At 41.7% G+C, this 27087-nt stretch overlaps 2 protein-coding genes across 2 annotated transcripts in view; both read left to right on the top strand.

Annotated features, from left to right (window-relative positions):
• ACSBG1 (acyl-CoA synthetase bubblegum family member 1) overlaps nucleotides 1-16057 on the top strand; it is a 99413-nt gene extending 83356 nt beyond the window's left edge. The window contains exon 15 of the transcript XR_010622019.1: nucleotides 16046-16057. The gene's annotated coding sequence lies outside the window, so the exon portion shown is untranslated. The remainder of the gene's footprint in view (nucleotides 1-16045) is intronic.
• TBC1D2B (TBC1 domain family member 2B) lies at nucleotides 747-27057 on the top strand. The gene is made up of 13 exons (XM_065733534.1): nucleotides 747-1075; nucleotides 6625-6778; nucleotides 9814-9979; nucleotides 13177-13334; nucleotides 14288-14514; nucleotides 15406-15798; nucleotides 17021-17131; nucleotides 17789-17982; nucleotides 18625-19119; nucleotides 19941-20058; nucleotides 20683-20868; nucleotides 22151-22272; nucleotides 24785-27057. Exons 1-13 carry the CDS (start codon nucleotides 752-754, stop codon nucleotides 24978-24980), a joined length of 2844 nt encoding a protein of 947 aa, XP_065589606.1. The 5' UTR covers nucleotides 747-751; the 3' UTR covers nucleotides 24981-27057.
• The last annotated feature ends 30 nt before the right edge of the window (nucleotides 27058-27087 follow it).

Below are 27087 nucleotides of genomic sequence, written 5' to 3'. Positions count from 1 at the left end.
AATTCAGTTTGTACTTAGTATAACCCTAACAAAAAACACCACTGCAGACATGAGCTCCAGCCATTGCAATACCTGTGTAGACACCAAACTTCTCGTGGTGTCGTTAGGGTTGAAAGAAGCTGAATGTCATTATCAAATCTGCCTCCTATTTTTGGATGATTATGCCACATCAGACTTTTTTCTTTGTTTATATCCAAAGTGTTAGGCATGTTTGATGGAAACAGGAAAACACTGGCAGCTCGGCCTGGAATCTTCACAAGTGCAAAATGTGTGAGCTATGGCTTTTCACCTATTGCTGCCTGCATCATCCAGAGGGGGTTTTGCCATAGAGTGGTAGCTGGGATGGAATTCAAAGCTCTGCTGAGGGCAGAGGGTTCGCTGAGCGAGATGGAGCACTGCACAGGGGTTAAACGCGGGAGCTGGAGAACCGCAATGCGTGAGATGGCTCCCACGCAAAACAAGCGAAGGGTTCAAGCTCATCGTGGGCTACACCACGCTGCGGCAAATACTTTTCAATGGGGTCGCACAGCTAACGAGCCCGGTCACGATTACAGCAAGAGGCGCAAAGCGTTGCCGGGGCGCGGCACGGCGGCAGCCCGGTTACCGCCGCTTTTCCGGGCCGTCCCGCAGCGCAGCGCAGCGCAGCGCAGGCGGCCCCGGCCCTTCCGCTCCGCCTGCAGCCGCGGCCGGGGCGGGCACTACAAGTCCCGTGAGGCGGCGCGGCGGCGGGGAGGAGAGGAGAGGAGAGGCGATGCCGGCGGCGGGCTCGGAAGGGGACGAGGGCCCGGCGGGGGAGCAGGCCGTGCCCGGCGGCCCCAAGCTGTGCGGTTACCTGCAGAAGCTGTCGGGGAAGGGCCCTCTGCGCGGCTTCCGCAGCCGCTGGTTCGTCTTCGACCCGCGCCGCTGCTACCTCTACTACTTCAAGGGGCCGCAGGAGGCGCTGCCCCTCGGGCACATCGACATCGCCTCCGCCTGCTTCAGCTACCACCAGCCCGAGGCCGCCGCCGCCGCCGCGGGGGACGAGGCCGCCGCTTTCGAGGTGCACGGTCCCGGCGGTGCTGTGGCCGTGCTGAAGGTAGGCCCGGCCCGGCCCCGCCCTGCTCGGAGGGGCTGCGGTACCCGGCCCCGGCCCGGACGGGGCTTCCTGCGCTGCCTTTCGGCCGCTGGATTCCGGGAGCAGAAGCGATACTTGGCAGAAGCGGCCGCGAGCGTTTGTGTGCTGCTGTCCTGCAGGGGAGGGCCGTGTTTCTCGTGCCGGGTCGGTCGGGCTGCGCGGGGCAGTGGTCCCGGGGAGCGCAGCCGGGCCGCCGCTCGCTGCTTGTTTTGGAAAGGTGTTGCGTGGAGATAGCTTCGCTCTTCGCTGCTCTGGGAGGAAGGAAGAGCAGGGAGGATCGCTTCCTGATAGCGGAGGCCGTTGTCGCGCTGGTCCCCGCGGGCAGCAGACTAAACAGCGCGGCTCGCGCTGCTGCTCGGGACACATGCGAAGTAAGCGGAGAAATGCTGCCACTTGAGAGCAGGAATACTCTCTCCTGAGAATCCGTGACTTCTCATTGTTCTCGATGCACACGCTTTGCTCAAGGAGCGATCTGTGTGCGCTTTCACGTTTCACAGAGCATCTCTTTGGCAGCAAGTTGCTCAGTACGTGATTATAAAGGACCTGTCGTGCTGTTAAAGTCCCAACAGCGAGACTTCCTTATGGGGAATGGAAGAGGTCTTTCTGATCCGCTCATCTAACAGCAGAGATTTGAACAATGATAATAACTGCTGATACTGCTAAATGTGATTACATACCTTTTTCTTCTTCACAGTTTTAAGTACTTGTAAGCGTTTATCAAAATTAGGAACCATTGACATACTTTGCTAAAAAGTATGTCAACTGGAACTATTATCCACCTGGAAAACTAGTGCAGTAATCATCATAAGTATATCTAGTTAAAGAAAAGCAGCACAGTCAGCAGTTGTGCGTGTAATCACTTGTGAAAATGACTTTTTTTTCCTATAGCCACAACCAAAGTTCTCGTTACTTTCTGTGAACTCACCATAGTACTCTGAGTGTCGGTCGTGCAGACGTTAATGTGGCAGACTTGGTGCAGAAGTTGGTTGGTTTGTTCTTTAGCTACTGTTGAGTGACTTTTGTTATTTATTTTGCTGTGGGTACTGCAGCAGCCCCAGACACAGTGTGCAATCAGAGACACAGATTGGCCTCAGCTGTCATGCACAAGTGTAAGCACCAGGAGGTCTCCTTTCTTATGTTTCTCATGGTACCTTTTAGTCTGTGATGTTACTCTGCCCTTCCTTAATCACTTCTTGCTGTACTCTTTGGGAAAGAGCTGATGGGAGTTGAAGCTCTCTTTGTGTTTCTCTTCTGGAGACTGAGAAAAGCCAAGGTCAGTTCTGTAACGTGCAGAACAGAAGTAATTCTGTATCTCCTACCCCTTGTATTGTTTTGACACTTGCATTAAAGCAGCCAAGCAATTGCCTTTAAAAATGGTATCACATCATAAGCACTTACATAATAAATAAGTAATGAGTGAAAACCTCACAGGCGGTGTGGTTCACCAGGGGTTAAGATTTTTGAGGCTGGAATTAATTTTCTTGCCCAACGTGGTAGATCTTAAGGGCCTGTAAAAATATGTCACAGCTAAATTAGGTAGAAACAGGAATGAATTCAGGATAGGAAAACCAAACCACTGTCTGATCCAGTCCCTGTTGAAAACAAATGTGGTTTCGTTTATGAAGAAAGCATTGCACACAGAGCACGAGGAAGAAAGTCGAATCAAATGTTGCCTTCACCCTCTAACTCACATGCCTCGTTTTCCTCAATTTGCTGCTTGTTCAGAATTTCCAGATCTCATGATCTGCTCTTTCTCATTCAGTCTTCTCAGCTGAGAAGAGCAGTAAGAAATAAGCAACTGGAATTCCAGATTGCGGTGATGGTGCTGTTCAGGAATGCATTATTTCTTCATAATGCCTCCTTTTTTTGTTAATGTAATGATTTCATCATCTGGACTGCCCAGTCTTTGTAATTTAGTGGGAGCTGAGGACAGTATGATATATTTGCAGTTGGTTCCTCAGTTTGATAGCAGTCTGACAAAAAAAAAAAAAACAACAAAGAAAAACCTGTCCTGGAGCCTTCACAGCACTGAAGTGAGTTGTTCATAAGTTTATTTTTAAAGCAATGGCTGTTGTGGCTAATGGCACTGTGTGCTTGCTCCTGCTGACCAGTGGTAATGCTCTGTGTCTGCTCATGTGGTTGCCTTCTGTGTGGAGAGGGGTGAGTTGGAGGCAGACTTGATAAAAGAAGAAAAACCAGTGACCTTTTGGAGGGTTAGTAGCCAAGCAGTCAATATTCCAGGCACTGCAGTTTGGAGCCCAGGTCCTTGAAAGTATAGGACACCAAATTAATTGAAACTAGAGCTAATTTGGAGCTTTTACTCCAATTTGCTGGTAACCTGTAAGGATGTGGCACTGATTAATAACAGAATGCTCATGCATCTCTTGTGATGTTAAGAGCTACAGTCGTGTTGGTTTAGGAGCTAACCTTAGGTCCTGGCTTAGAAGTGGCTCAGTCAGGGAGGTGATTGGTTTCCAGAGCTGGTCAGACTTGCAGCTTCACTCGTTAGTTGTTTCAGTGCTTTAGCTAAAATTGGGCTGCCTTCCAGAGACCTTATCTGGCTCAACACCTGCTGTTTGCACACATCAGGGTTAGTAAGTCCTAAGAAATGCTTATTTTCTGCTGGTGATCCTCCTTTAAACATTTCTATGTTCAGAAAATGATTGTGACAAATGTTTTCTCTGAATGGGATGTCTGCTTGTTGACATTTCTTCAGTCTCTTCCTCAGAGTGTAATATTGACACGTGTGGTCCAGGCAGGGGATGGTGCTGTGCAGTAGTTTCCTTTGTTCATGCCATGTGTGCATTGGAAGAAGGCAGGTCCTGCAGCATCCTTCACGGACTGTGGGGAGGAGGGTTTTAAGCAAACATTAACCATTTTCCATCTTTTCTGTTGAAAAACAGCCAGAACTGTGTCTCTCTTTAGTAACCTTATCTTCTGCTGCTGCTACCTGTGAGCTTCCAATGGTAATGCCTTGTCAGGCCTCAGGTCAGATGATGTAAGTACATCTCTAAGACATGAACACTCTTGCCATTGTTGCAGGATCTGTTCTGTTGTGAGAATGTCTCTCTGTCAAAACGAATGGTTGTGATCTTGCGGATGCACACACGTTCTGTTGCACGATTACATTTATTCTACCGTAAAATCACTCTGATTATTTCTTTTTATTTAATTGAAGAATGCAAGTAAATGAACTGCACCCTTCCTGATACTCCATTTATGGTGGTTTTCTTCTTGCAAACGATGCCTACCTTAAAGTGCCATTGGCCTGCTGTGGCTCTGTCTTGTTGAAGAGCCACTTAGTAGTTGAGTACAACGTGATATTTAAAGGCAATTTTATTGAAACAAAAGGTCATCTTAACAGAGGTTCCTATATTATTCTTTAACTTGTTAAGTAAATAATTAAGGTGCTTGTATAAACTCAGCCAAAAGTGTTCAAAGGGAGTGGAAATATCCATAAAAAGAAAAGGAAGGCAGTGTATTTGGAGGAAGGGAGGTAAAATAATAAGTGGGCTGAAGCAGCAGAGTATTAAGGAATCCTAGGGAAAATGATTTAAAAGAGGGAGGGAGAGACTGCAGTCCTGTTTTACACTGAAGATCTGTACCTGCTGACCCCTGTGTGTCAGTGCCATCACTTAAAAGCTTGAGGGTATGTATTGCCTACCTAGCAGAGAATGGGTACAAATGGGAATTGAAAAACAGCAGCAAGCAGCAGCTCCAACAAAATGAATGTGTTGTTTACTAAACAGCATTAGCAAGAGGGTAACAGTACAGGATGTTAACGGGACTCATTAAGTTGAACTAGGCATGAGCAGAAGTTAATTACAGGTGTACATCGTATTGCCTCATTAGCTATGTTGTGTCAGCAGGGAGAACCACCTACATATTACATCCTGTGTTAGTGGAAGCTCTTTGAAGATGCAGTGGTTTTCTTGAGCTTAAGCACAGTAAAATGTAGCTTGACGAGGCCTTTGAGCACATCTGAAGGAAGTGTAGGTTCTCAAATGTATTGGAGATGGAAACTTGCTGCTGGGCAAACCTCCAGAGAAAATCCTTTGGTGCTGGAGGTGGAAGGATGGCTCAAATTTTCCTACACCTGGCAAATCTCACAGGCGTATGTAAACTGGTCTCTCCCCCTCTCTTCTTTTAAGGTAAATACTTTTCCCCTAGGTACCTGTGAGCTGGCTAGACTAAATAGACAAAACTTCCATTTTGGAGTCAGTGAACGTTACTTACGTGCTGTGTCATACCAGCTGAGAAAGGTGAACCTGCACTGTCTTCACTTCATGTGTCACTGATTGGTTTATTTCACTGTTTGGTTTGTGTTACGTATGCTTACCTGATTAGATTCCCATGTTCTGTGTTGTTGCATGCATTTGATTTGCTGAGAGGATCTGGAGCATCAGCTCCAGGAATTACTGTCTTGGTTTTCTGACCTTGCTTGAATGGTGCTTTGGAGCCTTTTGCCATAGGATGTGTGGACCTTAAAGCTTGTATGGGTACAGAAGGCCAAATTATAGAATAAAAGCTTGTCTCTGTGTTTGCTAAGAACTAATATTGCAGATTGCTGAGGCAGAGAGCACCCTGGGGAAGCATCTCTTCTTGTTTGCTGTATTGCTAATGCTCTGTCTTGAAATTAGCTGCTCTGAGTTGAGATATGATGGTAAATGGATCTCCCATTTGACTAGACCAAAAGTGTTCTTGTGTCAGCAACAAAGATGAATCTGTGCCATTTGTGTGCTTTATGTAGTACTTAATGTATTTCTGTACAAAGGAAGTGGCATCTTCATTCTTCTGCAGCTCTCCCTACGCAGGCATCCTCTTCAGTTGCAGTGAACAGAATAGGAAGCTTCTAGAAATTAAGTTTGGTCTGAAGAGCAAACAGAGTCATTTGCCCAGGTTGTGGGTTTTTTTTAACTAACGATGCCCCCAGACACTTGGGGAGCAGTTTCATTATAATCTCATTATAATGAGTGTAGGCTTGTATATATTACTAATACACCCTTCCTATAGAGGATGGTTAGCTCATGGGGGCCATCATCCAGCACAGTGTGTAGGGTTAGTCATGGAAGTAGATGACATCAGAGTGCGTTCTTACGCTGTTGACTTCTGCTGGTAACAAAGAAAATGAAGTAAGGAAAATAGGAATTTTTCTGTGCATGGGCTTTTTTTTGTGATGTGGAATTGTAGTTGTGCCTGAACAGTGCTTTGTGTGTGTGTGAAATACAGGACACTGCCATGTTCTCAAATGTTTGAGTCTAAAACTGGAAGAAAACCCCACACAACTACTTCTAAGGGAAAATGGATTTGGCATGGAAGTCAGGGTACATGCACAACTTACGTTGAGTACAATGGTGATTTCCTTTAAGTCATCCTTGATTGGGGTCATTGTGATCTGCAGACCTGCAAAGAGATCTGGGTAGTTCGTCTCCTTATTGTGCTTGGCGTTAGTGACTTCAGATACCAGAGATGTATTAATCTCATTAGTGCTCTGCTCCTCTGTGCTGTAGGCTGCAACTCGTCAGGATATGACCTACTGGCTTCAGGAACTTCAGCAGAAGAGGTGGGAATACTGTAACAACCTTGATGCAGCAAAAAGGGACAGTCGGACTTCTCCTACACCGAGTGACTTTTCCAAAGGTCTTGTTGCCAAAGACAATCCTGGTAGGTGGAAAATCTGAGTGAAAATGACGTGTGCTTCTATTCAGTATCTGTTAGTGGACAATAAGCGCAGCGTATAGGGAAGATAGAGAGCTTGTGTTGGGAAGTTCTTTGTAATATCCTGTTATTAAGTAACTCTTTGAACTTTGCATGTGTTGGTGCTGCTGAAGTTATTTGACAGAAGTGTAATTTGATGTGTGATTTTCATCTCTTTTGAAACCCCTTGATTCGTTTAAAAGCGGATTTTACAGTAGTGTCAGACACAAATGTTTCGATTTCACTGCTGAGACACTTCTGAATTGTTTTATTCCTGGACCATTCAGAAAATGGGTTGCTTATTTCTATCATCAGCAAATAAGACTGCATTAAGAAATCCCGTTCTTTGCCAGGTTAAGCACATTCGTAAAGCTCCTTGGGGATTAGATTCTGATTCCAGGTCAGACATAATTCATCAACAAATGTTACAGTTTATTGATTTCAGTTTGCTCATTTTGTTAAAAGATGTCTTTGTCCCCTCCCTTCTGTGCTCTCCCATGTCAGACCATGTGGCAGCGTTGTCCTCTAACCCAGTTTACTGCTTTCATTTGGGAGCAGTTGCTTGTGACTGCTTGCTCAAGCACAGCTGGCCTCAGGAGCTCGGCCTGCTCAGCTGTGCTGATCTAATAGCTGCCCACTGCTGGAAGAGTTGCTCAGCTCTCTCCCATGATTTAGCACCACTGCTGCTCTCACCCTTCCTTACACCTGTGCAGGGAGTGAAAGCAGCAGGGAACAGCTTTTTCTCCAGGTTGGCTTTTGGCAAGCATAGCTTTCTGAAGTGGTTTGCTACAGGGACAGACGAGAGCTGGGGTTAGCACAGGAGAGTTGGTGGGAATGTGGAGTGGGATGGTTTGAGATCACCTTTTTGGTGGCAGCCCATTTGATTCGCAGCTTGTCAGACTGTATCCTGCAAAAATATATATATACACTGCTGCTGTCAGAAATGGTCTCACAGTTTTGTTCTTTTAAGCCTTCCTCGTTGTACCAGAAGCCTCTCACTCTGCTAGGCAGTTAGTCAGACTTTCTTGCATTGTTTGTGGTGGTTGTCTGATGCTGTGCTGAGTTGATTCAAGTCGAAGCTTAGCCAAGAGGGAGGGCTGGGTTTTGTTCTCTTCTGTTTCCAGCTGGATTGCTGAATGGAATATATTTACTATGCAGTCAGGTGACTTGTTGAGCTGGTGGGAGGCAGGGAGCAAGGTTTAGCAGCTGAAGATGGAAGTCAGAGTAGCAGAGACAGGAGTGCCCTCTTCTGGGAGCAGTGTTGGATCGGATGCATCAGTATGGTTTGACACCAGAAGTGTTCCTTCTGCTACTCTCAGCATTCAGGTGGTGTGAAACTCATCTGTTGTCCCTACAGCTTGTGTAGATACCGTGCCCTCATTCCTGCTTTGCTACGAGTCCAGCAAAAGAAGTGAAAAAGGCCCATCACTTTGGATCACTGGCCTAAATGTCTTAGTTTCTTCCAAGCTGTTGGCTGGGCTTTTCTGAATCAGCAAGCTAAGCAGTTTGTTACAGGGCTGTGATGTGTGGTGTGTGTTTGCTATTTTTTTGTGTGGTTTGTCCAGTTTATTGAATACACTGCAAGGAATGTCTGGGAATGCATGGGCTGAGAAGACACATCCCTTTTGAGGACAGCCAGCAGTTAAACTGTGTTATGTGTATTTTCTGACTGTCTGTAGTATCTCTTTTTTGATGATAAATCATTGTGATCTGTCCTTGACCGAGCTCTTGAGGCGTAGGGATTCCTTCGGGGAGAGTGTTTGTCTTTTCGTGCCTTCAGTAAACTTCCAAAGCACAGGTATCAAAGTGTTAACGTTAGCTGTGACTGAAGTCTCCATTTTTCAACTATTGTTATTCTTAAAATAGCTTTTAAGGCGTTCACAAATTGCAGGGTTACTGGAGTATTATCTTCCTCGCTGTAGGAAGTATGGGTGTGAGTAATGTCAGTGATTTAAGAACAAAAGCCAGTTGCTGTGTGTTGTATATGGGGCTTTCTGTTGGTATATTCTAGTGATGTTCTGCATGTCCACATAGGCACAAGTTTTTCAGGAAGATGGTTCTTGCTGCATCCCTTCCTATTATGGCTTAGATAATGGAACTAACTCTTCTTTTTTTTTTCCTTTTTGTCTTGCTCCATGTGTATTTTTAACAGCATAAAGAAGCAGGTGAACTTTCTCCAGCTTTCTTACCCACTTAAACTGTTGAACTCCATCCTTTAATCCTGGGTCACCTTTACTGATGTATTCCTTCAGGGTCTCTATTCTCTACTCCTGCTTCAACTGACTTTCTGTGCTGTAGTTGGTGAACTTAGTTTTCAAATGCAAATGTGAACTTTGTTTTTTCAAATGTATTTTTGTTTATCACCAGCTCAGGTTGTAGAGCAGAATCTGCTGTTTATGTTAAACTTGTCTTCAAAAAAAAAATCAAGCAGTCAGACACCTACAACAACTGAAGACTAGTCAAGTTCCTTCAGTTAGCACAGTTATGTGACTTTTAAGAGAATGACTTTGGGTTGGAAGTCACCTTGAAGATCATTCAGTTTGAACCCAGTGCCATGGGCTGGTTTGCACCCACTAGGTCAGGCACTAGACCAGGTTGCTGAGGACCTCATCTAACCTGGCCTTGAACACCTCCAGCAAATGAGGTAGCAAATAAGTTACCTGTTTGAGTTAGGTTGCATTCATTTCATCTCATATGTTTTATTATGCTAGTGATGGATTATGTTGATTTTCTCTTTCAGGAAAGAGACATTACAGGTGTGATGTGCTTTTGGATTTCTTTTCCCCCACCCCCAGTGATACTGTGCTTATGTTATATGGTTGCTATTGTTCTTTCTCAAAATATAAACAAGCAGAACTAGTTCTCAAATAAGAGTTTTTAAGAGAAGACCCTGACTACATTACTAGTAGATTCAGTAATGTATTACTTCTGCTGTTCTTCTACTTACTGAAAGTTTTCTTTTATTTTTTCATTCATTTGTTTCTCTTTTTTTTTTTAAATAGATTTGAATATCCTAAGCCAAAATGCTTCAGCAGAGAGAGCTAGAAATATTCTAGCTGTGGAGACTTCTCCTACGGACCTAGTAGGGGAGCAAGCAGCTTCCCAGCCTGCACCTGTCCAACCAAGTGCCATCAATTTCTCACTTAAACAATGGAGCACTGAAATCAAGTAAGTTGGTGATGTGGGAGAATGATAACTGCTGACAGAGGAAGCTTCCTTCTGAAATCCTATCAATTTTAAATGAATGTAATTTGAATTTCTGAGCATAAGTGTGGTAGGTTCCTTCTGAATGACAGCAAAGCCACATTTTACCTTCTCACTCTTCAAGAGTTCACTCTTCAGTATTAATTGATTTATGGAAAGCAGTCCTATTGGTTTTCAGCTCTCCTGCTGTGGCTTCCTTGACTTTGCCAACATAGGTGAGCCTTCTGCTTCTACTCAAAGGACATTACAGTAGTACTACAGAGCAATTCATAAAGCAGAGCTGTGGCTTTGGTAGCTAGACCACATCCCTCTTCAGCTGCCAGTAACGTTTGCTTTCATCAGCATTGCAGAGTTTATCCCTTTTGAAGTTTACCTATTGAGCATGGAGATCTAAAAGATCATAAAGTTGTGCACTTCTTATTTTTTTTTTAATTTTAAATGACTGTATAGACCACTATTAAGTTCTAATAAAGATGACCTGTTACTGTCTGAATTGCTTCAGTGTTTCAGTCTGTAATCTTTTGTAGCTGCTTGGGTTTGCATAGGCACTTTGCTCTGGTAGAACTTTAAATTTGGTCATGATGCAAGGAAAGTTCCATGAAGCAATTTGTGCTAGATTGGATCATTTTAAGAGTATGTCTGTTGTTTTGAAACTTTCTTCTTGATTTTGTCTTTTCTGAATTGCAGATGTTCTTTGAGGAAGTCTAGCTAGAAGGGCAGTGTCAGGGTAAGCTTTTCAGTGTTGCCTGGCTGGTGTGTTGTGCTGTTCCTTTTTAACACAGCAGAAAGGCTGTCAGTGGAGGTGGGGTTGGGAAGCCCTTTTGTGTGGAGGGAATTGCTCATCATGGCAGTGACTCAGCAGATGTTCTAGCACAGCATCAAAGAGTTGGCCTTTTTCTCTATGGCTGTGATCCTAACAGTTTAGAGTCCATGCAGATCTATGGAATTAAGTCTGTGAGAAACTGTCACACAGTGAAGCTTTTTCACGCCGTGTGGTTTTGGGGATTTATTTTTTTTGTCAGATCCCCTTCAGAGGATTTGTGTGTGCTATTGGTTGTGACTAATTTTAACCCCAGTGTAAGAGAATGAATTGAGGCATCCCTGATACCTAGGTTTCTGCATTGCTAGGAGGATGTATTTGTTAAGTAGCTACTGTGTGTCTTACTGACAGACTTACTTTTGCTCCCAAACACATCGACAATATGTTTGCTTGAGAAGCTATTGCTATAGCATTTACATCCAAAGTTGCAGCCACAAACTAATAATTGGAAGGTGAGGAATGTATCTTTGAGTTAAGCTGTACGTATACTTACAGTACCTAAAGCTGAAACATTTTTTTCTACTTCATAAAATCTCTTTTCAAGTACTAACTGGCATGCACAAACATTCAACTCTGATTTTTTTCATCTTAAAGCTATTTATCACTTTCTCGCATCTCTTGTTGGTGCAGGATACGGAAAATATACTGAGCTGTAATGACCTCAGGTTATGTAATCATAAAATCTGACTTATAACCAAACATTTAGAAATACAGAATCAGTAGATCATACGTTCAGGTTTTAAATAGTTAGACTGTACTTGTCATACTGTGCACAGGAATGTGAATGCGCTTTCTTTGGTGTTGCTTTTTATGTTAAATTCAGTTCACTTTCATCTTAGAGAAAGCAGTGATGCTGATGTGCCAGAGCTTAACTAAATTCAGCTTCAGCTGTGATTATTCTTGGGCCGTGTGTTTGAAGGTTTTCTAGGAGTTATGACTTGTTTCATGTGAATCTTCAAGATTCTTTAAAAAGTGGTGTTTGTTCAAGCTCTATGTACAGAAGCTGACTGAGAGCAGAGTGCAAGCTGGGGGCTTGCACTGCAAGAAAACAGCCACTCTTCAGAGAATAGCTGGAGAGATGCCTGCTGATTATTACAGGTGCCTTAGGTGATGTGTTGATCATCATCTTATTTGATCTATTGACTGTAAATAGAATGGGGCTACTTACCCCAAACAGAAATTGTGATCTTTATTGCTAAGAAGGCTGGAAGAAAATTAAAGGTGTTGTGTAACTCAATCTCTGTAACTTCTTCAAATTTGTTGTTAGTTTTATTAATAACCTTTAGGATTATTTTTTGACTTGTACTTGATTGTTAATCAGGTAACCAGACTGTAGGAACTGGGTGCTGTATAACTATTAGCCTAGAGTTCATTTGCAGCCTGGCAAGGTATTTGTCATCTGATCACAGATAGGACTGGATTACAAACTGATCACAGAGGTGCAATACAGCTTAGTTTCTGCCTACAGCTTGCAGAATAAGAAGAGAGAATGAGGCTGGCAAAGTGCAAGTGTCTTTGTGGACTTCTGTCTCTAACGACTGTGTATCTAAGAGACACCTAACATATTTCTTTCTGTCTTTTTATGTAAAACACTGGGCTGGTTTATGAGGATTGAGGTGGAAACCTCTTCAGTTGAAGAAAGACTTGACAATACTGTGCAGTGCTGATACTATGGATCATACGTAATTGTGGACTTAAATTGTCTCTGACAGCCCGATGGTTGTGGGGGAAGCTGGGTAGGGGATTCTCATCTTGTTTGTGTGAAAGTTGGTCTTTTATAGAGTAATTTGTTTGGAATTTAGAGGTTGAATCTGAAATGTTCTTGCAGATCAATTGTCAATGTTTCCACCTCGGGAAGGAAAAGCTGCTAAGGAGTTGGTCATCAGCAGCTGCAGCAGGTCCCTTGGGTGATGCTGAGTTTGATGATATGATGCAGTAACATACATGCATTTTAATTGCATGCTGGTCTGTTTAGTGCTTGGTTGTTATCCTAAAATTGTGAGCCGAAATAACCCATCGATGAAAGAGATGCTGCTTTGAAATCTTTATCTTTTTATCTCTGTGCCATAACAATGGTAGCACGGAGGATGATTCAAAAGACCTTTCCAAAATATCAACTTACAGTCAAAAAGTTCTGCTTTGAAACATACAGCAGTTGGTAGCAGGTGTTGTTTAGTAGGATATGCTTTATTTTCCTTGAGCCTTTATTTGGTTTTGGTTATGTCTGTGGGCTTATTTATCATTTGTGTCGTTACAACAGCAACGATTGTCTTGAAGCACCACTTTATGAAATGATTACACAGTAGAAAAATCTGTCACTTTTTCTGCTGTTTCTTTACAGAAACTCCATGTCTTCTTTAAGAAAAGGAAATAATGAAAACCGCAAGAGTGTATTTTATACAAGTGAAGAGTGGGAGCTGCTGGACCCAACCCCAAAAGACTTGGAGGACTCAGTGGCCCTGGAAGAAAAGAGGAAGCACCTGGCAGAAGGAAATAAAGGTAGACATGGGAGGAAGGAAGAGGCGCTCATGCCTTTCCTCCTTTCATGTAGTGCATTGTGATATCTGTATCTTCAGAAATGAAGTGAAAACTTGTTGTTTCTTCACAAACCATACCCAGGGCTTTGTGCAGTGCTTTAAAAATAACTTCCATACGTTGTATTTGGGAGTCTCCAGCCATTCAGGTAGAACAGAATTTGCAAGAACTCATTTCCCATTGTTTCAGGTTCCCTGAACATGTTACCTTTTCTTCTGTCACTTAGGGTGCAGAACTGTAGGATGAAGGGAGAAGTTGGGGCTTTTGGTTACTCATTTCCATCACTCATTGAAGTAGAATGGCTTTCAGGCTCTACTAAGGTGTATTTGTGACGTTGACCTGCTGAGGAAGTGGGGAAGAGAGGCATAGATGAGATGGTAGCTTATGTATATTGCAGCTGGTCCTTTCATGTCACCACTGCTTGCAGTAATGTTGTGAGGGTGTACATAAAGCTCCTTAGGGGCACTTCATGTCTTAACAAAATCCAATTGATTTCATCCATTAGAAAACATGTTTATCTCTAAGAATTCTTGTGTGGTTCTATAAGTGAAGGCGAAACTACATGGAATGCATCTTAAAAGAACACTGTGCTGAGATTAATCCTAAGCAAGTATTTAAATTTACTTTGCTACCGTTGGGAGTGCCCTTTATTTTCTGTGGTGGAACAAAGATCCATTCACGTTTTATTTCACAAATACACATTTGATTGAAAGTGTTCTGGGAGGGTGAGAGAGTCCGAGTTGTGCATTCTTCCTAACGCAGGAGGCAACTCGGAAAGCAGTTTAACACTGTTGTACTGAGCTATGTAAATGTCGTTAAGAGTCTAATTCCAGTGAACGTATTTTTAAAGGAAATTTGAGTGCTTAGGAATGCCTTTTAATCAAGTGAACTGAACTAGAAGGAGCTCTTTTATGCAGGACTGACTAGTTCAGCTTTCCCATTTGATTTTGGCCGCATTCCACAAAAAACGAGACGCCCATTAAAGGACATGATTGGATCAAACAAAAGCCGGAACAGCAGTGACTCTTCTCCAACAGAGTGGTATTCTGGTAATGGCAACAAACTAGTCTCCGAGCTGCAACTGAAGTATCAGAGCCAGCAAGAAGAGTTGGAAAAGCTGAAGAAAGATCTTCTGAGCCAAAAGGTAATTAAGCTTTCAGACACAGTGCTCAGATGCAAATGAATCTGGCTGGTAATTGTTAGTTTACCCTTTGTGGCCATCTAAATACATAAAGAGCTAGTTGGTTGTTAGAAAATAATGGTGCTAAATGAACCTCTGTTTACAGAAAGCCCTAAACAAGGGAAGAGTTTTACATCTGTTGGAGATTAGATCTCTGGACACATATTTCATTTGTATTATGTTCGTTAACTTGTTTTATTTAAGTCTCTTACTCTCTGAAGCAAGTTTTCGCAGTGTCTAGGAAGATCCTGGCAGATAATCAGGTCTTGTGTGCAGAAAACTGTTCTAATTCTTTTAAGTTCTTACCAGGATTTGATGCCAGCAAGGATGCAAGCCGGGTTTTCAGCATAACTGTCTTAATCATCTGCTTTTATGTTGGTATTCTTGTGGATCCATGAACATCTTTCATGGAAGTGAATAGATGTTGTAGTGATCCAGGTTCTCAGTGTTCCCATGAACAACAATGCTTGTCTTTTTTATTTTAATGAAGAAATAGAAGACAAAAATGGTCCAAAACTAAAAGAACCATAGCAACAAAACATTAAAAAGTTACAAGATGTCAGTGCTGCCTTTTACAAAGACTGCCGAGGCTCCTTTCTTAACAAACTTGCACAGTCTATTTAGCCAAGCAGCACCTGTTTTTCCTTCTTCCTATCTTCTCTGCATCTGTGGTAGAGAGCATTTAGTTATCTTTCCCATACCTGTGCTATAGTTAAAACAAAAAAGGAAAACAAAACACCAAGAATACCTAAACATTCCAAAGGTTTCTTTTACGTGGTATCAAATTTCCGAGTTATAATTCCCGCAGCTTTCTGTTCCTTTTCTTCAGTTTGTTTTTGTTGTTTTTATTCTCAGGAACTCGTGCGCCTTCTGCAGCAAACAGTCCGATCTTCCCAATATGATAAATACTTTGCAAGCCGTCTTTGTGAAGGGGTTCCCAAAGACAAATTAGAGCTGTTGCACCAAAAAGATGACCAGATTTTGGGTCTCAACAATCAGCTTGAAAAGCTAAACTTGGAAAAGGATAGTCTTCAGCAGGAGGTAAAGAATCTGAAATGTAAGGTCGGAGAACTCAATGAGCAGCTGGGTATGCTGATGGAAACTATTCAAGCTAAAGATGAAGTGATCATGAAACTGTCTCGCCAACTCAGCGAATGTGAGGACAATTCATCCTCCCCAAGTGGATCAGTAAATTCTCCCGTGGCCACTTGTATTAATAAGGAACTACAGGAACTGGACAGACTAAAAGTAAGAGCAATGTCTCTGTCTTGATGGATAGGGAAATCTCTGCTGCCTATAAAAACTACTTGCTAGTCTGCTGTATGGTTTGGGGAGTTCACTTCAGCATTTCTCCAAGACACTCATCACCTGAGGCTTTCTCTGCTTGGAATCTACGCTTTGAACTGTTGTCTGGCAACTTCCATGCTTTGAGCTGGGCTGTACAGCTGTAGTACAGTGTCTCATACTTTGGTAATTAATCATTGCTATGGTGGAGGAGTGATGTGAGAATCAAAGGAGCAGGAAAAGAAGTAAGGGTAAGAGGAAAATACTAGTGTGAAGGAGAACCATCAAAAAGGGTGGAAAGTGAGGGAACGAAGAGCAAAGGACAAAAGAGAAGAGCATAAGAACCTGTACTACTAAAGATGTTACCCATACGCTTCATTCCTCCAGCCAACCTCAGTGAATGTGTCAGAGGTTCTTAATGGAGTTATTCAAGTTACTCATTTTGCTTTAACATGCTTACTTGCCTTTGGGTAAATGTTCTATTCCAAACAGATTAAAATTCCAAGTCATTTGGAATAGGAGGCATTTGAAGTAGATAAAAAGACTTACTTTCTGAACCTGCAAAATTTTAGAAAACGAAAGGCAAACTGTAGAAATCAGTGGTGCTAGTAGAAAGCAGAGCTCACAGGTGCTGCACAGCATTGAGATGGTCCCTTATCCCATAGCCACAAGCTTCACAGGGAGTATTTGTAGCCTGGAGCCACGTGGGTTAGCTGAGGAATTCTTATTACTAACATTTTACGTTTCTGTGTGAAGGTAGACATCAAACTTGCACTTTCACTGAGGACTGATGAGGGTAACCAAGACCGAGGGATGTTTGCCCCTATTTCTTGTACTGCATGTGCTTCTGGCTGATGTGCAGCACTGTGAACCCTCTGGCATGCTCAGCATGCACGTTGCTGTTCTCCTGCTCAGTGGGGCAGCTTGGCAGGGCTGCTCCTGCCTCCTGACTGCAAGCAGTCAGCAGCTGCCTGCTGCTGAGAGCACATCTGTGCTCATATCTAGCTTGCGTGTTTGGCTTATGTGAAAACTAAAAGTAATACCTGATTTGATCCCAGTGATTTCAGTAGCTATTAGTATACCTATTATAGCTGCTTGGTCTTTGTTTTGAGGTATACTTACTCTGGCAGGCATTTGCTGTAAGGTACCTTTATTAAAAATCCAGTTTGCTTTCTTTTATCAACAGGACAGTCTTCAGGGTTATAAGACCCAGAATAAATTTTTAAATAAGGAGATTTTGGAACTTTCTGCTCTCCGAAGAAATGCAGAAGCAAGAGAGAGAGAATGGCAGGCAAAGGTCAGACTCACAAAGCATGTTCTCATTTTGGCAATGTCTAAAGCAGTTTTCAAAGATGCAGTTGTAAATCTACTCAAAGAGCATAACCATGTAACAGAAGTGAAACAATGCAAATGTGTTAAAGCGAGAGGGTCACAGTTTTACAGAGCGATCTTTCCGAACAGATTCTTGAAAAATGGACTTAAAAATAGTGTTAAGAAGTGCATTGATTTTAATAATTTAGGCATCTAAGCACACGCGTTTCCAAAAGCAGTAGCAGTAACTTCAAATACAGCAGAACCAGGGTATGTGTGGAAGAACGTGATTGTGTTGTACTTGTTTTGTTTTGGTGATACGTCTCCAAGTAGAGCTTTCACCTTCAGAGCATAAAGGGTCAATATATTACAGAGAATGTAACTTAGGAAGTCTGTTTCTATAAAGAGGAATTTGAGTGCAGAGGAGCTGCTAAGAAAGCATGCAGACATCCATAGCTAAGGCAGGATACTTGTAGCTGAGGTCTGGTAGGATGTGCTTCGGTTTCTTGGGAAATGATGACTGTTCTTGACTTAAAAGTTTCTAAGCAGCATAAGTGAACAGAAGAACCTGATTTTAAAAGATATGTAGTGCAAACTAAATTCCTGAAGACAAGCCTTAAATACTCCATGTTGTTCCCTGCAGTATACTAGCTTGGAAGCCAAACTCTGTCAGATAGAAAGTAAATACTTGATCTTGCTTCAAGAAATGAAAACTCCTGTTTGCTCTGAGGAGCAGAGCCCTGCTCGTGAAGTTATCACACAGTTACTGGAAGATGCCTTGAAAGCAGAAACCAGTGAGCAGCCAGAACAAGCGTTTTTCAAACCACACCTGGTCAGGTAATTTTACTTCAGGAAATGTGTATGAAAAGGAATGAAAATTACTGTGTGACCATGTAATTAGCATTTGTAGTAATAAAGGAAGTACTGTCCGTGGCAGCTTAGAGCATCTTGCATTTATATGGGTTGCATATTGTACCTGAGAAAATTGTTGTATCTTGACCAGTGTGCCTGGCTCTACCACGAGGGGACGGACAAGCGGGGGCATGTTTGCAGGATTTGGGATTTTAACTGTATTTTCAATCACAGATAAAAACTTAATCATTGGAATCCTTTTGGGCACAAATTCTATTCTTAAGATAAGATATGAAATACAGACTCAACTGTTGTTTAGCTGCTGAAGGGTTGCGCTCGTTTGGACTCGACCCTCTTCTTAAATCACTTTATCTGTGTAGTGCTATATATTGCAATATGGGAACAAAACCTTTTTAGTTTTGGATTTTAAAGTATTAAATATAAGATATACCTTAGAAAAATACTGAAATAATAGCTGGTCATTAAAACTTCTTAAAACTTTGGGGAGTGGTGTGAGAGGTATTAGAAATAACCCTAGGGTAGGATTTCGGGAGTTTCGGGACTGCTGAACACGTCTTTAGGAGCCATTCTGTGTTTGTTTCTTTGTTTTCTTTCCCTCCCTTTCAGTGAATATGATATATATGGTTTCCAGACAGTCCCAGAGGACGATGAGGAAGAGAAACTAGTAGCCAAATCTCGAGCTTTGGACCTGAGATCTCTTTCTCTCAGTGAGAATCGTGAGATCTCCGCAGGGGTAAAATGGGAAAATTATCTTGCAAGTACAATGAATAGAGAGATGATGCGCTGCGCAGAGCTGAAGAATCTAATTCGATCTGGAATTCCACACGAACATCGTTCCAAGGTGTGGAAATGGTGCGTCAGTCTCCACGTTAAAAAATTCAAGGACAGCACTGTTCCCGAGTACTTCCAGACCTTGCTTCAGAGCGCCCTAGAAAAACAAAATCCTGCATCTAAACAGATCGAGTTGGATCTGTTGAGAACTTTGCCAAACAACAAACATTATTCTTCTCCCACATCCGAAGGGATCCAGAAGCTGCGAAATGTGCTGCTGGCATTTTCATGGAGAAATCCTGATATAGGATATTGCCAAGGGCTCAACAGGTAAGATTTCTGGGCACCTGAAGCTACAAACGTGTGATGACCGTGCAGTTTCAAATCTGAAATCTGTAATGAGGGAAGGTGTTAACTGAAACAGGCGTGTTAGGAGTTAAAAGCAAATTAAATGTTTACTCCTTACTTGATTCTCTTAAGACTTGGAAGTGTGTGATGATGTTGTTAAGCTGTGTAACGTCAGGAGCAGTGCGTGGTGCAGTTCCTCTGGCACACAGCAATAACACAAGTTGACTTGGTAAAATACATTTGAGGAAGTGTTTCATATTCAAGCAACTCTCCATAACACGAAGCCTTCCATAGAGTTTTTTCTTTTCTTTCATGGTTCTCACTGGAAACAGGAAAGGATGCTGCTTCTATTCAGTCCTTTTGTTCTCATTATTTAGGAAATTCTTAGAAAAAGTTTAGTCTTGGAAAATTAGGTCTTAAAGATGAAAATGTTATTTAAATTTAGCACAGTGAATATAAACTTACTAAAAATCTAATCTAAATTTTAAATCGTTGTTGTGTGTGAAGTGGAGGAGCTGTCTTCTCTCCATCAGGAAGGAAATAATGCCTGGGGATAGCAGGTTTAGGACTTCCAGACTGCTAATTACTTTGCCTTAGTTCTTGGAAAGAAGTACTCGGTTCTGTTACTGAACTGAATTAAAATGCTTGGTTTGGCTGAGAAGACATCTCTTTGCTTCATCTCTGCATTAAATCCAGTTAATTCATTTATGTCTGCTGAACAGAAAGAAGGGCTGTATTGTAATTGTTCTTAATGGATTTTCTGGTGTTTATTATGATTTTCTCCAAATAAACTCTATTTTCAGATTGGTAGCAATTGCCCTTCTGTACTTGGAACAGGAGGATGCTTTTTGGTGTCTGGTAACAATAGTGGAAGTCTTTATGCCTCGTGATTATTATACTAAGACCCTGCTGGGATCTCAGGTATGTGCTCTACCAAAACTCCTGACTCTGTAAACTGCTGCCAGTCAGAAGCTGTTCTAGAACTCTTTGGTGCCCCTTCTAGGGGAGGTATGATGAGTCGACAAGTCGGTTCTAGGCACCAAGGGCAAGAGCTCAAATCACAGCACTGTACAGTAGCTTGTTTGGAGCTCCTGTTTGTAGCCCGTTGTCTACTTGTTAACTAAACTGATGGGGGGAGTTGTGGGCTCTCTGGGTGATTTGGGGGGTGAGAACTTATTCCGTAGTGCTGTGAGCAACACGTGCTGTTGTGCTCCTCTTCTTCCAGTTGGCTCTCTGAGTGTTGCTTCTTCCTTCCTCCATCTCTCCCTAGCTTCTTCTCCGCTCTTGTGCGTATGCACTGATGCAGCAGTAGTGCCTTATGGTTGGAACTCAATGTATGTATAGGGTGGATTAAGAAGCAAAAAGTTGCATCAGCAAAGAAAGTGTACATTGTGGCAGCAGTGTATGGATTGGGTGGAGATAAAAGTGTTAACTTGATGGTCCTGGGGCTCCCGGTGAGCTCTTGAAAGAAGTGGCCCTGTGTGTATATTTACCAACATACATGTGATTCAACATCAATAACACCATGTTTGTCTACTCTTTTAGGTTGATCAGCGAGTGTTCAGGGATTTAATGAGTGAGAAACTTCCACGTCTGCATGCTCATTTTGAACAGTACAAAGTTGACTATACTCTCATAACTTTCAACTGGTTTCTTGTGGTGTTTGTGGACAGTGTGGTCAGTGACATCCTTTTCAAGATCTGGGACTCGTTCCTATATGAGGGACCAAAGGTGAGCTGGACCAGCTAGGTTTGTCAGTTGCTGTCTGGTAGCAAGACACTGTCCTGTTATGGAGAGCAGGGAGTGGAGGATGGTGGTTTCATGGGAATCCTGTTGGTTACAATCACTGGTAGGAAAAATTGAGGAAATGTGCATAAATATTCAAAACAGTATTTTCCCTAAATTTTGCAAGTTCACTTTGAGATACACAGAGGGATTCTAAATGCAGAGTTTTCTTTTGCCCACCTACCATTTTTTACTATTGAAGAACAAAACTGTAGACAGTGCTGTTAATTGGGTTATGTGGGTTATGTGAAAATGGGAGCTACTGTGAAAGCTGAAGAGGAGGAGTGTAAGTTAGAAGTATTGAAAAGGCGTAAAAATGAGTTGTAACTGAATGCCACTGATCAGGCTTTCTCTGCAGCAACTACTTGCTTTATTTCTGCAGACATCTAAATTCCTGTTGACCAACAATGGCTATCCGGGCTCCTAGCACAAATCAAGAGAGTGAGGTTCTAACAGTTATCACGTGTTTCATGCTTGTGAAATTGCACTGAAATAAAATCAGGGCAGATAGATTGTGGGATTCAAACATAGTAATAGCATCAAAGCAGATGTTGGATACAACAGGAGATGGATCAAATAGCTAGACAAAAGTTGTGTTTCTTATTGTTGGCTTCATATGAGTGTTCTGACATGCAGTTAGATGCAGGGATTTTGGTTGAGCCTTTGTGCAAACGGGTTTGTTTGAGGCACCATGGCACTTTTGTGAGGGCAGCCAGGCACAGTCCGACAAAGTTCTGAACTTATGAAGTCTTTCTAGAAAGAAGTAATGCTTTTCTTCCTTATGCTTTAATTTGGTTGACAAGCTGTTATCACATTCTTCCAACATCAGTCCCTCAACATGCTGGGAAAATGGTAACTGTTAGATAATAGACAAGACAATTTTAGCTCTGATGTAACTTTATTGGTGTGTTCAGCAGTCTTTGGTCTACAAGTGAATTAGGAAATCAAAGCTTCAGGGGGTTGGTTTTGTATGCTGTAAACCCAATATCATATTTTGGGTTAAACTCCACAACAGCCTGTGCTGATTACAAGCTACCCACAGAAGTTTTTTGGCAGCTTCTGGAAATGAGGGCTGGAATGGCAGGGAAGACAGGCAAATATGAATGATTAGTTCAAATGCAGGCTGTAGGAGAAGTAACACTTTTCTTTTGAGTTTATGATAGATAACAATGAAAATGGGTTGTCTCAAATAAAAGAATGCTCTTAATGTTCTCTTTGTTTTTATCAGGTAATATTCAGGTTTGCCCTGGCATTTTTTAAGTACAAAGAAGAAGAAATCTTAAAGCTGCAAGACTCGATGTCCATTTTCAAGTACCTTCGATATTTCACACGTACAGTAGTTGATGCTAGGTGGGTAACTCACACCTGCGTAAGCAAAGGGCTTGTGGTGGGGCACAGAGCAAGTTTGCTGCGTAACTTATTTATTTCATCTATGTCTTAATTTTGGTACAGAGAACTGGAGAGACAGCTAATGACTTCTCATTTAAAAATCTTATTAAAACAATGTGTGAATGACTGTTTCGCACTGCAAAAATGAGAGGAGGCAAAATGAGAAGTGATGGATAATAGTTTTTTGGGGGGATCATTGTGGTTACTTTGCCAGGTTGGTATTGTTTAGCAGCTGTATCATGGTAGAAAAGTTTAAGTTCATCTGTAGGCAAGGAGTCTCACCTAGCATTATGGACATGACTCAAATTAGAAAATGTTGTACAAAGGACAGGTTTTTATTTACTGTAAAAGTATTTAAAAACATGAGCTGGGTTCTACCAGAATTAAACCAATTAAGGAATGCTAATGTGTAGGCTAATGCCATGTAACTTTGGCTGTTTTTAAGCACGTAGTTTGGAGCAGAGATGGAATACAAGTTAAATGCATAGGATATAAGGTGCACGTAAATTAGGGTCAAACGTTTTTAGTGCTTGGTTTCAGGACTGCAGAGCAGCAGATTAAATCAGTCCCAGTATAACTTTTCAATCTTAATATCTGAAAATATATTTGGCATAAATATTGGGATGGAATGATTCTGAATTCCATACAAAATTAATATATTAGAATCTGAGCTGTTTGCAATTCCACATCCTGAAATGATGGAGAAGGATGTGCTTGTGTGCTTGGTTTTGGGAGAAGGGGAAACATACTCTTTTTAATTTTTTTTTTAAAGGCAGTAAATAAAACTGCCTTTCTTTTCTAACCTGATATCTTAAGAATGTAACCTATAATGTATACCTCCATGAGAAATTTAAGTGGGAAAAGGTGTGTGAAGGAGGAAGCCAGGTTTAGATGCGCAGCTGTGATTAAGCATTTGACTTTCCTTTTCTCTTAATATTATGTAAGGTACTTAATGATTTATGTCTCCTGTGTAAAATATACAGTGCTAAAATATCCCATTTAAAGTATTTTTAACTTTGCTGTGAGAAGTCTCGTTTTGGTATTACCAAGTTTAAGCACTCCTTCCCTGTTCTGATCTGTGGCGGATTCAGGTAAGGCCAGAATTCAGTGCATCAGAAGTGTTTAAGTAGAAATGCACTCTATGCCAGTCTGTAAATGAGTAACTTCTTGGGACTTTAAGTTGTAGGTGAACAAAGATGGTGTGGTGCCGTGGTGCCACCTAGGGAATGTGAGCGTGCATGCCTGAACTGATTTGTAGGATCTTATTGTAAAATAAGGCATGTTTCTTACCAAACCACCTGTTTCTTTCTCTACCACTTCTTGTACAAGTTTTACAACATCAGGATTCAGTTGGTGTGAAGCACGTAGAACTGTCTGATACTGAGATGGACAAAAAATTGTATGGCAGAACTGAAATTCAGAAAGACTGCTCTACCTAGAGTTAACAAATGTTCTCAGTGAGTTGGAAACACCATCAAAATAATTTTCTAAGCTTAAGCTTTCTAATGGAGAAAAGTATGTGTGTGGCCATGCTGGAGGTGATGGGACACCACAGATTGTGCATCTGCCTTGGTTTTTTACAGCTGCAAATTGTTCTGTAGCATGTGGGGAAGGCAGACAAGCTGTTGAGTATGTTCTGTTCATAAATAGTGAGGAATGGTTCTTGCATTACAAAGCTAGGAAGAGGTTACTCTTAAACTCTCCAAATTTTCTTAGTATTAGAGTTCTGCTGATGATTAAGTTAGAATAAGTGAAATTCTAGCTCCCCTTTTTCTGCCCAGTAAGTACTGAGAACTTGTTTATTTGCAGTTGTAATAACCAGGTTAACTCTATTTGGGCTGATTGGGGAGATCGGTTAGTAGTTTTCTGGGACTGAAAATGGGATGAGATGGCATGACACGCAAAGAAGTGCATATTGTCATGTGAGGCTGGACTAAATAGTACCTCTGAGATCTCTGCTGCAGCAAGAGAAATTCCTGAGATGTATCACAGTTTGGCTTAAACACGTTTTGTGCTATGCTTGTTTTTGTCTGTGCTGTCCCAGGCTTTATTAGGACTCCTTCACTGTTTCATTACCCTGGATAACTTGAGAGCTTGGGATGGAGCTTTCCAGCATACAGTTGAGTGACAGGGTGTGCTGTGTATTCAGCCTAGATGATGATGATCTGATTCGCCAAGCTTACATCTTCTGTTCAGTGTTGTCAGGATCTATAATTGCTGTAGCACTGCATAGAGTTTGCAGGTGGCTTTGAGAACTGATGAGCATTTGAGAACACTTTACCACCTGAAGTAACTTTAAAACTGAGTGCTGTAATGAACTTTCCTTCAGTACTGATAACATCTGAGATCTGTCAGGTGTGTGAAGGAAACCAGAGATGGCGGTTACATGCTCAGTGCTGATACAAATGGAGTACAGAACTGACTTTTAAAAGAAATGTGAATGATTATCTTCTTGTGTTGCATAATCTTGCAGGAAACTGACTGGTATCGCTTTTGGAGACCTGAATCCTTTTCCATTACGTCAGATCAGGAACCGGAGGACCTATCACCTGGAGAAAGTGCGTCTCGAGCTAAACGAACTGGAAGCCATTCGTGAGGATTTCCTGCGTGAACGAGAGACCTGTGTAGAGAAAAGAGACCTTATTAGTGATGATGAGGAGGATAGTTGAAACTGCTCAACGTAAATTTGTCTTTGGGATTGCAACCCAAGTGAGTTAATGTCCAAAACTCTATTAATCCTGTCAACCAGAATGTAAACTAGTCGCTTTTGGAAATATGCAGGACAGATTTCCAAGCCCCAGCACTTTCAGAAACATGACATTTTGTGGAGGCCAAACACTTCTGTTTACGTTTATGTTCGTGGAGTTGTATGTAGGGCACTTAATATCTTCTTCATTTAGCTGACAGTTGTTTTTCTGCAGCATGCTCATAGTTGTCTGTATGTGAAACAGTAAGAAAAGTCTGGACGGTGTTTACTATGTTCATTGCCAAGCTTCTGCATTTGTTTGATTGCAGTCATGTTTTTATAGTGCAAGTTCAATATGGGAAGACATTTTTTGTTTCCAGGTTGGTTTAATAAATGGGTTTTCATTGGTTCATCCTTGGGTGGAAGAAAAAGCCCATTTTTGGTCACAACTAGAAAAGTACGGCTTGAAGCACGAGAAGGACTTCTACATTCCTTTCACTTTTCTTGAAGTGATGTGAAATGGATCATCCAACAGAAGACTTTAAGTACTGAGGTATAAGATAGGTCCCTATTTGTCACTGAATGTTCAAGGTATACTGCAACAGTGATATTGAATATCACTTACTGAGCAGGTCTGTTCCTGAAGCTTGGTGTTATTGCAGAAGGTTTAATTGAGCAAATTCTGTTCAGTCAGTTTGCTTCATAGTCACTTTTTTTGTGATTGTTATCTCTCAAAAACACAAATCCACAACCAAAACCCAGCTATTAGGGAGGAAGAGCAGAGCTTGCTGCAGGAGTGCCATCTATTAGTACTAAATTGGTATTATTTTTCTATTATTTTGAATTTAAATCATTATGCCTATTTAGGTCTTAAAGTAGGACAGAGGCATGGTCTTTAAAAAGAAACACAGCATTCTTCATGAATATATAACTAATCTATAATAGTGGTAAAATGGGATTCAAAAAATAAGTGTTAATCAGAGAACCATAAAGGCCACAGCACACGCACACAAATCTAAGATCCCTTTTCAGCAGAAAAACGCAATGTTTTCTTGATCTGCTGAGGTTTTCTGTGAGCATTGTGTGCACCTGCTTTAAGACAGCTGTAAGGAAGCATTTGGAGCATGTGTGAAAATGTGACTGGAGACCATTTGTTCTCATTTCATAGCTAGCTGTATTCTCAAGCAGCTCTGATGATGAGGAAGAGTTCTTGTTTCAGTGTGTAGATTTTTCTGGTGTGTTTGTTTGTTGATTGGTTGTTTTTTAATTGCCTTTTCTCTGGGCTCCTGCCGTGTTTTTGAGCTGCTGAATCCTCATAATGTTAGATGGGCTTAGATGCTGGCTCGGGATAGGCTGTGATAAAACGTAACATTCAAGTACTAGTCAGCAAATCTCTCTGCTCTAGGAAGGAGTGGTTAATTGGCAGAACAAACCAAAATCAAGTGGTCAGGAACAGTCCAAGTGCAAGAAGTTTCTGCTTCATCTCTTTTGGTTGTGTGAGAGCAAGTGGGATTTCTGTGGCAGGTGTACTCTTGTAACGGTTCTGAAGAGTCCAGTGCGCCTGGGGAGAAATCTTGTGTCTGTTTCACAGCACTTTTTTTCTTTGTGAATGTATTTATACCCTTATCTAAATATATTATTCATCAGTTTATCTGGGAGGGAAGTATCTAATCAACGAGGTGAACGTCACTTGCAGGTTTTACTTTGACGGATAACGTATGCCTCTTCCTATGTGACTTCAGACTAGCCAGTGAGGGCACGTGGTGGGATCTTCTTGATCTATATGCCACGTGCCTTCTGACTGTCCCCTACCTTGTCTTGTCTATTGTAAGAAGTAGGTTTTCTTTCTTGTTAGTTACTCTTGGTCGTTTACTTGAATTTGTTAGGCAGGGTTTCTTTCATATTATTGCATGTACTGTATTCTTTTTACTTACAGTCAGTATTTGAATAGAAAAACAGGACCAGCTTTTCTAATTTTCTACTATACTGTTTTTGGAAAGAGCTGGTCTCTAAATGAGTCTGTAATATCCTATATTTTTTTGTTTTCATCTATTTTCAAGTGTTAACTGAACATTTTTCTAAGCTGAAGA

Source organism: Cyrtonyx montezumae, unplaced genomic scaffold (genome assembly GCF_038088225.1).
Source record: "Cyrtonyx montezumae isolate F1298 unplaced genomic scaffold, pur_monq_1.0 scaffold_17, whole genome shotgun sequence".
Taxonomy (NCBI): Eukaryota; Metazoa; Chordata; class Aves; order Galliformes; family Odontophoridae; genus Cyrtonyx; species Cyrtonyx montezumae.
Note: the sequence above shows the minus strand (reverse complement) of the source record. Positions and strands in the feature narration are given on the sequence as shown.

What these genes read in the sequence shown, in the direction of transcription:
- TBC1D2B (XM_065733534.1), top strand. Translation starts at nt 752, where the DNA reads ATGCCGGCGGCGGGCTCGGAAGGGGACGAGGGCCCGGCGGGGGAGCAG. An exon ending in TGTTGCCAAAGACAATCCTG is followed by an intron (nt 6,779 to 9,813) that starts GTAGGTGGAAAA and finishes TTTTTTAAATAG; the next exon opens with ATTTGAATATCCTAAGCCAA. An exon ending in TATTGCCAAGGGCTCAACAG is followed by an intron (nt 19,120 to 19,940) that starts GTAAGATTTCTG and finishes CTCTATTTTCAG; the next exon opens with ATTGGTAGCAATTGCCCTTC.